We start from the raw sequence: 12,567 nt of genomic DNA on the forward strand, positions 1-12,567 counted from the left end.
GAATGGTGCTTTTACAAGTAGCAGGGTAAGACAGATATAGTCCAGGTAGATGTGAGTCCTTTGGTTTATAATAGACATTGGTGGATAAGCTGTCTCTAGAGATAGAGACAGCGAAATCAAGAAAGGGGAGTATTGGAAATGGACCAGGTGAATTTGAGGGCAGGATGGAAGTTGGGAGGCAAAGTGGATGAAATTGACGAGTTCAGGCAGACGGTGCATAGAAGCAGCACCAATGCAGTTGTTGATGTACACACACGCATGCACACTGAGTCAAGATGCCTTCCTGTAGCTAAACTGGTCTGTGATACAGTCAACTCTGGTTGCTTCATGATTTTCCTATTATAATGTTAACAGAAAACTCCAAATCAATTTCCACAAATTTCAAAACCTTTATTTATTTACAACCAAACAGAATTGGAATATTAACTACTCCAAAAATTCATGTACAGAAAATTCAAGCACCAACTTTCCATTATTCACCTTATAAGAGGCATGGTAGGGACTTGTTCACAATAGATTATATTAGACAAGACATTAATTGGATTAAGTACTTAAAATAAAAGGGTCACATCAAATCGTGACTCAAACAATAGGAGGTTAATATAGTATATTAAAGGTTTATGTCAACAAACCTACACAGCAATCTTTTGATTGTGGACTTGTGTTCAAGTCTAGACAAAACTTACAAAAATGTGCCTTTGGTTGTACAAGTCCCATAAAATTTACTTTTAGCAATTTAGCCTGCCAATATCACTCAAAGAGGCAGCACAAATGTGAAATAATTTTTAAAAATCCCATTAATACTTTCAAAATACAGTTAAGGCACATTATTTGGGGCACTATGGATTGAAAACAAGTCTCAGTCAACCTACAACTCAATCATTCATCTTAGAGCTGAAACCAACATATACAGACCCCTTCAACTTAGACACCAACACATCATACCCATATATAAATGTCAATCAATTGTAACATTACCCCGCATCCAATTCAGGACAGCAATTTCATGTGTAGTGTAAATATTAATGTTTATATATTGCCATAAATCTTACATGCCAATAGTTACTCTCAAAGTATTCACTGCTTTGAAATATGATTAAGACAGACATTTTTTTCCACAATATAGTAAAGCTCTGATAATCCACTATCTAATTGTTCAGAAATCCTGATGGTTTGGCTTAATGTTCACTTAATAGTCCAAAGTACAAACAGCAGAAAGATTGTGCAGCCAGAGCTGGGGTCCAGAGTGTTCACTGTACATTCTTTATTGTCTAAAATTCACTAAGTCTGACAGAAAATTGATTACTCTATGATGAAACATGTTGTGAAAATAAAAGTAACGACCAATAATCCAGAAAAAACTGCTGCTGTCATACTACTAAAATCCTGAGTGCATTAGTGTTTCACAGTTTTACTGTACTTGTCTTACCCAGAAATCTGCAGTGATAAATTTCAGCTTCTGCACTTCTACTGAACATCTCAAAACATGAATAAACCTTGCTTTGTTAAGTGTTAGATAAACAAAACATTAAAACAATTTCTAACTAAGCATACGAAGGAGAATGATTGAAACAGTGTAAAAAGAAAATATTCAGACTTAATCCTTACAAGATATTTTGGTCAAAAGAGTTTCTGAATGATTAAAATAGCATTCTGGTATGTCCAATAGATAGGCTACAAACTTTTAACACAAGGATATACAGCTTCCATGTAACAATAATCTGAACCATGAAAACTACAGCTGTCTTAAGTTATTACTTTGCAAAGTTGTCCAACTTTGGGGAATATGCTTTGAGATTTGAAAAAATTTAGGCTGAAATTCTTGGAAAACAACAGTTTGACCTGTATTTCATACAAATTGTGGGGATATCAAGTGTATCCAATGGATAGTCCCATTTTATAAATTACCATCTGATTAGAAAGTTAGCATAGATTAACAAAGAGCAAGTCATACTACCTAACCTGGAGGAATTTTTCATTTTAGCCGACTACAGCATGTGTTTATAAATATGATTTCCAAATACATGTACCTAAAAATAATTTAAACCACAAATATTCAAGATTGCAAAGATTCGTGCATCATTGGCCAATAGGGATAAAAGACGGCAGAAATAAAGATAACATTCTACAATGGTCTGGATGAAACTAGTGTTTCAAAGGACCTGCACAAAGTATCTTTCTTTCTCTTTGGAAGCTGGTCAAAAGGGAAAGGAGGTGAGAGGTAAACAACTAAGTTTGGATATAATATTAAGTTCGGAGGCACTGTTAGTTGTATAAATGGGAGACAGCTGTTACAAGTGAAATATAAACAGGATGGAGTTTAATACGGGGCAGCATGAGCTTAATCATTTTGGACCTGAAAGGCATTCTGACAATGACCAGATCTCATGATAGGAATTTGAATTAGGTGATTTTAAGCATGTTTTAATAAATCCAGTTTCTCTAAAGATTGAGGCTGTGTTTGACCTTTTCTGACAGTTAGAACTAGAATAAACAGATTTGGTTTCAGGAAGATGAAAGACACCCAGGTAGATCAGTCCCTGCATTCCAAGCTACTGTGAACATTAAACCAATTAAGAAAGTGGAGGATCCCATGGAAAGTTGCCATCATCATCTGTTTGGTTGTAAATCTGAGACCAGGCCATCTCTTCCCAGTTTTATTTACTGGTTGAAAAAAAAATAAGAATGACAACAATCACCAATGAGTTTTTAAATTTTCATTTAAACTGGGAACTATTTAGGTAAAAGTAAATTGACATTTCCAATTTTAACAACTTTAAGACGATATAAACATCTCACAAAACAAGACATACAAATAACAATTTTTTGTAACTCTACATGTAAAAAATAGCTTAAATATCCCACCAACATATTTTAAATCAACACTTAAAATACATACGTACGCAAATTCACACACTTCTCCCTCCAAGCACATACACCATGTAGCAGTGATTGAGACAACTACTTTCTTTTTAAACTCTTATATAACAAATAGATCTTACAAAAAGAAATATATCCCCTAATTTTAGAACATTTTTACAACTCTTAAAAAGGAACAAGCAAAAGTTTGTGAATGAGGAACCACTTAGATGTCAAGATCAACCACTGATTGCACCTAACCACACTGTTAGATTGCCTGAAAATCATTGCACATGATCATGGTAAAAATAAAGCAGTACCTCTTGTTTTAAGTAAGCCTACTACAAACAGGTTTTAAAATGTAAAATCCTTCACGTCAATGAAAAAAATAGTTCAAAGACAAACAAAATAAACTAAGTACATATAAAGCTACCCAAGAATGCAATGCCACTTTAAATAAAATAGATTAAAAAGTGCAAGGCAAGATCTGAATTTTCTTCTTTTTTTGTAGGCACATCCATCTGTAGAAGCAAGCTCAAACTACAAATTAGAGTTCAATTTTAATTATTTTTCGGAGGTTCTTGAATAACTAATTTTTCATTCTATTCCCTGGGGTGTTGATGGCTTAATCTCCTCCAGTCCATCAGGCGTGTCTTACTCTGGCTTTCTTTGTTTTAGCAGGTTTCGGTTTTGGGATATATTGATTATTTGCCTGATATTCTAGTTCTTTACGGAAGTAGTCGACTGTTTTGTTTAGGCCTTCTTCCAGGGGAACCTATGTAGAGAAAGTGGGAAATATGTAAAAATATTGTTATTTCTTTACATCTTGCAATGAAACCACAGATAATATAAAACGTGTTGTACTAAACCCCACACACCTGTTGCATTTTATCACATTAATATAGGAATGCTTTATAGACAAATGCTGCAAACGCTCATTGAAACTAAAGATACAATTAAAAAAAAACATCAGGGAACTGCATTTATTGCTTATTCCCAAATGCCTTTGCAAAGGTGGTATCTTTGTTTGAAGGTACACTCACGCTACCGTTAGGGAAGGAGTTTCAGTCTTTTGATCTCACAAAGATGAAGGAGAGGAAATAAACCTCTAAGTCAGTATGGTGTATGATGTGGTGCTAGAAAACCTGCAGGCAGAGGTCTTCTCACACATCCACTATCATTTTTGATGGTAGAGGCTGTGGATTTAGGTGGTACAGTCAAGGTAATCTGGGTAAGTAACCAACCTATTTTATAGATGAATCAGAATTATTGTCATTGACTTTGATGATATGAAATTTGTTGTCCTACAGCAGTAGTACAGGGAACACACAAGAAATTACTATAAGTTATAAAGATAAAGCAAAAAGAAAGAAATAACAAGACAGTTCACAGAGACCATTCAGAATTCAGAATCCAAAAGGAAAGAAGCCGTTTCTGAACAAATTGTGTGTCTTCAGGTTCCTGTACTTCCTACCCAATAGAGGCAACAAGAAGGTGGCACATCTTGGATGGTGAGGGTCACCCAGCAGCCATTGGATACCAGTGGAGCAGACAATGAATACTTAAGTTTCTTAGATGGGACATGAACCAACCAGGCTGCCCGTCTTGGATGTTGTATTTCTTGAGAGTTTGGTACTGTACACAGAGGCAATTAGAAGATTCCATCACACTTCTGATTTGTCTCCCTTAAATGCTGGGAAGTGCTTGGGTGTCAGGTGGGCCACAATCCTCAGGAAATCCAGCTCTAATCTGTTCTGGTAACCAAGATAAGACCATAAGACCTTAAGACATAGGAGCAGAATTAAGCCATTTGGCCCATCAAGTCTGCTCTGCTATTCAATCATGGTTGATCATTTCTCCCCTCCTCAATCCCACTCCCTGGCCGTCTCTGCCCAACCTTTGATGCCGTGTCCAATCAAGAACCTATCAATCACCGCCTTAAATACACACAATGACCTGGCCGCCATAGCTGCCTAGGATAACAAATTCTACAAATTCACCACCCTTTGGTTAAAGAAATTTCTCCACATCTGTTTTAAATGAATGCCCCTCTATCTTAAGGCTGTGCCCTCTTGTCCTAGACACTCCACCATGGGGAAATATCCTTTCCACATCTACACTGTCTAGGGCTAGGCCTTTCAACATTCAAAAGGTTTCAATGAGATTCCCTCTTCATCCTTCTGAATTCCAGTAAGTAGAGCCATCAAACATTCCTCGTATGATAACCCTTTCATTCCCTGAATCATCCTTGTGAACCCTCTCCAATGCCAGCACATCTTTTCTCAAATGAGTGCCCAAAACTGTTCACAATACTCAAGGTGAGGCCTCACCAGTGCCCTGTAAAGCCTCAGCATCACATCCTTGCTCTTGTATTCTAGAACTCTTGAAATGAATGGTAACATTGAATTAGCCTTCCTCATCACCAACTCAACCTGCAAGTTAACCTTTAGGGTGTTCCGCACAAGGGCTCCCAAGTCCTTTTGCATCTCAGATTTTTGGATTTTCACCCCATTTGGAAAATAGTCTGCACATTTATTTCTACTACCGACCATGCATTTTCCAACATTGCATTTCGATTGTCACTTTCTTGCCCATTCTCTTAATCTGTCTAAGTCCTTCTGCAGCTGACCTGTTTCCTCAACATTTCCTGGCCCTCCAACAATCTTCATATCATCTGCAAATTTAGTTACAAAGCCACCTATTTCATCACCTAAACCATTGATATGCAGCATAAAAAGGAGCAGTCTCAACAGCGACCCCTGCGGAACACCAATAGTCACCGGCAGCCAACCAGACAAGGATCCTTTTATTCCCACTTGCTGCCTCCAACCATGTTAGTAACTTTCCTTTAATACCATGGGCTCTTAACTTGGTAAGCAGCCTCATGTGTGGCACCTTGACAAAGGCCTTCAGAAAGTCCAAATATACAACATTCACTGCATCCCCTTTATCTATCCTACTTGTAATCTCCTCAACAAATTCAACAGGTTCATCAAGCAAGATTTTCCCTTAAGGAAACCATGCTGACTTTGTCCTATCTTCTCCTGTGTCATCAAATACATAGAACATAGAAAATCTACAGTACAATACAGGCCCTTTGGCTCACAATGCTGTGCCGAATATGTGCTTACTTTAGAAATTACCTAGCGTAACCCATCGCTCTCTATTTTCCTAAGCTCCATGTACCTATCCAGGAGTCTCTTAAAAAACCCTATCGTATCCACCTTCAATGGCAGCCCATTCCACACACTCACCACTCTCTGCATAAAAAACTTACCCCGATTTTGGAGAAGGAAGTCGGAGGATGAGAACGGGAGTGCGGCGGGAACCATTTTGATTTTTTCTTATTCTCATCGGAGTTGAGAGAAGCGGGACTGCACAGGCGTGTGACGACGGGCAGTGAAGCAGGGAAGATTTAAAAAGGACACAGCCTTATACAGCGGGCAGTGGAGTGAGCTGGGAGCAGAGTGAAGGCTTAAGGGCTTTGGCTCAATGGGCTTAGGCAGAGGCGGGAGAGGCAAGGTAAGTTTAAGTTTTTCCTGTTATTTGAGAAACGGGGGAAGTATGAGTGTGAGGGCAGCTTGTTGTTCTTGGTGTCGGATGTGGAGATCCTAGAGTCTCCTAGCCTCCTGGATGTCCACATCTGCGCCAGGTGTGCTGAGCTGCAGCTCCTAAGGGACCATGTTAGGGATCTGGAGCTGCAGCTCAATGACCTTCATCTGGTCAGGGAGAGTGAGTTGATAGAGAGGAGTTACAGGCAGGTGGTCACACCGGGGCCACGGGAGGCAGACAGGTGGGTAATGGTTAGGAGGGGGAAGGGGAAGAGTCAAGTACTAGAGAGTACCCCAGTGGCTGTACCCCTTGACAATAAGTACTCCTGTTTGAGTACTGTTTGGGGGGGCGGGGGGGGGGGGGGGGAGAGGGACAGCCTACCTGGGGGAAGCAACAATGGCCGTACCTCCGGCACAGAGTCCGGCCCTGCAGCTGAGAAGGGTAGGGAAAGGAAGAGGAAGGCAGTAGTAATAGGGGACTCAGTAGTTAGGGGGTCAGATAGCTGATTCTGTGGATGCAGTCAGGAAACCCAGATGGTAGTTTGCCTCCCTGGTACCAGGGTCCGGGATGTTTCTGATCGTGTCCAAGATATCCTGAAGTGGGAGGGTGAGGAGCCAGAGGTCATGGTACATATAGGTACCAATGACATAGGTTGGTTAAAGGGAAGAAGTCCCGAAAGGAGAATACAGGGAGTTAGGAAATCAGTTGAGAAGAAGGACCGCAAAGGTAGTAGCTCGGGATTACTGCCTGTGCCAAGCGACAGTGAGAGTAGGAATGGAATGAGGTGGAGGATAAATGTGTGGCTGAGGGATTGGAGCAAGGGGCAGGGATTCAAGTTTCTGGATCATTGGGACCTCTTTTGGGGCAGGTGTGACCTGTACAAAAAGGACGGGTTACACTTGAATCCTAGGGGGACCAATATCCTGGTGGGAAGGTTTAATAGAGCTGTTGGGGGTGGGGGGGGGGGGTTTAAACTAATTTGGCAGGGGGATAGGAACCGGAATGATGGAGCGGAGGGGAGGGAAAACAGAAATAGATCTAAGGTAGTGAGCAGTAAGGATGTCAGAAAGGACAGGCAGGTGATGGAGCAAATTTGCAGCCATTGGGATGAGTTGCAGTGCAATCAATGCAAAAAGTACCAAATACTGGACTTAAGTGTTATACTTAAATGCACACAGCATAAGGAATAAGGTGGATGATCTTGTTGTACAGTTACAGATTGGCAGGTATGATATTGTGGCCATCACTGAGATGTGGCTAAAGGCTGCATGTCTCTGGGAGTTGAACGTCCAAGGATACACGGTTTATCGGAAGGATAGACAAGTAGGCAGAGGGGGTGGCGTGGCTTTAATGGTAAGAAATGATATTAAATCATTAGAAAGAGTTGACATAAGATTGGAAGGTACAGTATCTTTATGGGTTGAGCTAAGAAATCTCAGGGGTAAAAGGACCCTGATGGCAGTTATCTACAGGCCTCCAAACAGTTGCAGTGATGTGGACTACAAATTACAACAGGAAATAGAAAAGGCTTGCCAGAAGGGCAGTGTTATGATAATTGTAGGGGATTTTAACATGTGAATGGATTGGGAAAATCAGGTCAGCACCGGATCTCAAGAGAGAGAATTTGTAGAATGTCTACGAGATGGCTTTTTAGAACAGCTTGTTGTTGAGCCCACTAGGGGATCGGCTGTACTGGATTGGGTATTGTGTAATGAACCAGAGGTGATTAGAGAGATGGAAGTGAAGGAACCCTTAGGAGGCAGTGATCACATGATTGAGTTCACTGTGAAATTTGAAAAAGAGAAGCCGAACTCTGATGTGTCAGTATTTCAGTGGAGTAAAGGAAATTACAGTGGCATGAGAGAGGAACTGCCCAGGTTGACTGGAAAGGGACACTAGCGGGAAGGACAGCAGAGCAGCAGTGGCTGGAGTTTATGTGAGAAGTGAGGAAGGTGCAAGACAGATGTATTCCAAAGAAGAAGAAATTTTCAAATGGAAAAAGGATGCAACCGTGGCTGACATGAGAAGTCAAAGCCAAAGTAAAAGCAGAGGGCATACAAGGTAGCAAAAATTAGTGGGAAGACAGAGGATTGGGAAGTTTTTAAAAGCTTACAAAAGGAAACTAAGAAGGTCATTAAGAGGGAAAAGATGAACTATGAAAGGAAGCTAGCAAATAATATCAAAGAGGATACTAAAAGCTTTTTCAAGTATATAAAGAGTAAAAGACAGGTGAGAGTAGATATAGGACCAATAGAATATGATGCTGGAGAAATTGTAATGGGAGATAAGGAGATGGCGGAGGAACTGAACCAGTATTTTGCATCAGTCTTCACTGAGGAAGACATCAGCAATATACCGGACATTCAAGGATGCGCAGTCACAATTACAACAGAGAAAGTACTCAGGAAGCTGAATAGTCTAAGGGTAGATAAATCTCCTGGACCAGATGGAATGCACCCTTGTGTTTTGAAGAAAGTAGCAGTGGAGATTGCGGAGGCATTAGCAATGATCTTTCAAAAGTCAATAGATTTTGGCCGGGTTCCAGAGGACTGGAAGATTGCAAATGTCACTCCGCTATTTAAGGGGGCAAGGAAGCAAAAATGAAATTATAGCAACAACACACACACAAAATGCTGATGGAACACAGCAGGCCAGGCAGCATCTATAGGAGAAGCACTGTCGACGTTTCAAGCCGACACCCTTCGTCAGGACGGAGGGTCTCGGCCCGAAACGTCGACAGTGCTTCTCCTATAGATGCTGCCTGGCCTGCTGTGTTCCACCAGCATTTTGTGTGTGTTGTTGTTTGAATTTCCAGCATCTGCAGATATCCTCATGTTTGCTAAGGAAATTATAGACCTGTTAGCTTGACATCAGTGGTTGGGAAGTTGTTGGAGTCGATTGTCAAGGATGAGGTTATGAGGAGGCATATGCCAAGATAGGCAGAACTCAGCATGGTTTCCTTAAAGGAAAATCCTGCTTGACAAACCTAGTGCAATTTCTTTGAGGAAATTACAAGTAGGCTAGATAAGGGAGATGCAGTGGATGTTGTGTATTTGGATTTTTAGAAGGCCTTTGACAAGGTGCCGCACATGAGGCTGCTAAACAAGGTAAGAGCCCATGGAATTACGCGAAAGTTACATACGTGGATAGAGCATTGGTTGATTGGCAGGAAACAGAGAGTGGGAACAAAGGGATCCCATTCTGGTTGGCTGCCGATTACCAGTGGTGTTCCACAGGGGTCCGTGTTGGGGCCGCTTCTTTTTACAATGCATATCAACGATTTGGATTATGGAATAGATGGCTTTGTGGCTAAGTTTGTTGATGGTACAAAGATAGGTGGAGGGGCTAGTAGTGCTGAGGAAACAGAGTCTGCAGAGACACTTGGATAGACTGGGGGAATGTGCAAAGAAGTGGCAAATAAATGACAATGTTGGAAAGTGTACGGTCATGCACTTTGGTAGAAGAAATAAATGGGCAGACTATTATTTAAATGGGGAGAGAATTCAAAGTTCTGAGATGCAATGGGACTTGGGAGTCCTCATGCAAGATACCCTTAAGGTTGAGTTGGTGGTGAGGAAGGCGAATGCAATGTTGGCATTCATTTCTAGAGGAATAGAGTATAGGAGCAGGGATGTGATGTTGAGGCTCTATAAGGCACTGATAAGACCTCACTTGGAATACTGTGTGCTGTTTTGGGCTCCTTATTTAAGAAAGGATGTGCTGACATTGGAAAGGGTTCAGAGAAGATTCACTAAAATGATTCCGGGAATGAGAGGGTTAACATATGAGGAACGTTTGACCGCTCTTGGACTGTACTCCTTGGATTATAGAACAATGAGGGGGGACTTCACAGAAACATTTTGGATGCTGAAAGGCATGGATAGAGTTGATGTGGCAAAGTTGTTTCCCATGGTGGGGGAGTCTAGTACGAGAGGACATGACTTGAAGATTGCAGGGTGCCCATTCAGAACAGAGATGCGAAAGAGTTTTTTTAGCCAGACGGTGGTGAATCTATGGAACTTGTTGCCACGGGCGGCAGTGGAGGCCAAGTCATTGGGTGTATTTAAGGCAGAGATTGATAGGTATCTGAGTAGTCAGGGCATCAAAGGCTATGGTGAGAAGGTGGGGGAATGGGACTAAAGGGGAGATTGGATCAGCTCATGATGAAATGGCGGAGCAGACTCAATGGGCCGAATGGCCGACTTCTGCTCCTTTGTCTTATGGACATCTCCTCTGTACCTACTTCCAAGCACCTTAAAATTGTGCCATCTCATGTTAGCCATTTCAGCCCTAGGAAAAAGCCTCTTTGACTACATGATCAATGCCTCTATCACCTCTATCAGGTCACCTCTCATCCTCTGTCGCTCCAAGGAGAAAAGGCAGAGTTCACTCAACCTATTCTCATAAGGCATGCTCCCCAATCCAGGCAACATCCTTGTAAATCTCCTCTGCACCTTTTCTATAGTTTCCACATCCTTCCTGTAGTGAAGTGACCAGAACTGAGCACAGTACTCCAAGTGGGGGTCTGACCAAGGTCCTATATAGTTGTAACATTACCTCTCAGCTCTTAAACTCAATCTCATGGTTGATGAAGGCCAATGCACCATATGTCTTAATCACAGAGTCAACCTGCGCAGCTGCTTTGTGTGTCCTATGGACTCGGACCCCAAGATCCCTCTGATCCTCCACACTGCCTAGAGTCTTACCATTAATACCATAGTCTGCCATAATATTTGACCTACCAAAATGAACCACCTCACACTTATCTGGGTTGAACTCCATCTGCCACATCTCAGCCTAATTTTGCATCCTATCAATGTCCCGCTGTAACCTCTGACAGCCCTCCACACTATCCCTAACATCCCCAACCTCTGTCATCAGCAAATTTACTGCCATCCCTCCACTTCCTTATCCAGGTCACATAAAAATCACAAAGAGAAGGGGTCCCAGAACACATCCCTGAGGCACACCGCTGGTCATCGACCTCCATGCAGCATATGACCCATCCACAACCACTCTTTGCCTTTTGTGGGCAAGCCAATTCTGGATCCACAAAGCAAGGTCTCCTTGGATCCCATGCCTCCTTATTTTCTCAATAAATCTTGCATGGGATACCTTATCAAATGCTTTGCTGAAATCCAAATACACTACATCTACTGCCCTACCTTCATCAACATGTTTAGTCACATCCTCAAAAAATTCAATCAGGCTCGCAAGGCATGACCTGCCTTTGACAAAGCCATGCTGACTATTCCTAATCATATTATGCCTCTCCAAATGTTCTTAAATCCTGCCTCTCAGGATCTTTTCCATCAACTTACCAACCACTGAAGTAAGACTCACTGGTCTATAATTTCCTGGGCTATCTCTACTCCCTTTCTTGAATAAGGGAACAACATTTGCAACCCTCCAATCCTCTGGAACCTCTCCCATCCCCATTGATGATGCAAAGATCATTGAGAGAGGCTCAGCAATCTCCTCCTTCACCTCCCACAGTAGCCTAAGGTGCATCTTGTCCGGTCCCGAAGACTTATCCAACTTGATGCGTTCCAAACACTCCAGCAAATCCTCTTTCTTATTACCTATATGCTCAAGCTTTTCAATCCGCTGCAAGTCATCACAACAATCGCCAAGATCCTTTTCCATAGTGAATACTGAAGCAAAGTATTCATTAAGCACCTGTGTTATCTCTTCCTGTTCCATACACTTTTCCATATTATCCTTAACAGCTGACTGCAACATCTTCCCAACCACTGAGGTCAAGCTAACTGGTCTATTATTTCCTTTCTGCTACCTTTCTCCTTTCTTAAATAGTGCAATGATATTTGCAATTTTCCAGTCCTCGGGCACCATACTGGAGTCCAATGTTTTTGAAAGATCATTTTAATGCCTCCAGAATCTCTAACACTACCTCTTTCAAAACCCTAGGGTGCAGTCCATCTGGTCTGGCTGACTCATGTACCCTTAGGTCTTTCAGCTTTTTGAGCACCTTCTCCCCTGTAATAGTAACTGCACTCACTTCTCTTCCTTCACACACTACAATATCTGGCACACTGTTAGAGTCTTCCACAGTGAAGACTGATGCAAAATACTCATTTAGTTCATCTGCCATCTTTTTGTCCCCCAGCCTCCTTTTCTAGCTTGTCCCCATCCACT

At 41.7% G+C, this 12,567-nt stretch overlaps 1 protein-coding gene across 4 annotated transcripts in view; it reads right to left on the bottom strand.

Moving 5' to 3' along the window:
* Window positions 1-375: 375 nt before the first annotated feature.
* Window positions 376-12,567, bottom strand: part of uxs1 (UDP-glucuronate decarboxylase 1) — a 101,774-nt gene continuing 89,582 nt past the window's right edge. For all 4 annotated transcript variants that reach the window (XM_073043554.1, XM_073043553.1, XM_073043556.1 and 1 more), the window contains one exon: window positions 376-3,634. In XM_073043554.1, the coding sequence (XP_072899655.1) occupies window positions 3,503-3,634 (132 nt within the window). In that variant the 3' untranslated portion in view covers window positions 376-3,502. The remainder of the gene's footprint in view (window positions 3,635-12,567) is intronic.

Source organism: Hemitrygon akajei, chromosome 4 (assembly GCF_048418815.1).
Source record: "Hemitrygon akajei chromosome 4, sHemAka1.3, whole genome shotgun sequence".
Classification (NCBI taxonomy): domain Eukaryota; kingdom Metazoa; phylum Chordata; class Chondrichthyes; order Myliobatiformes; family Dasyatidae; genus Hemitrygon; species Hemitrygon akajei.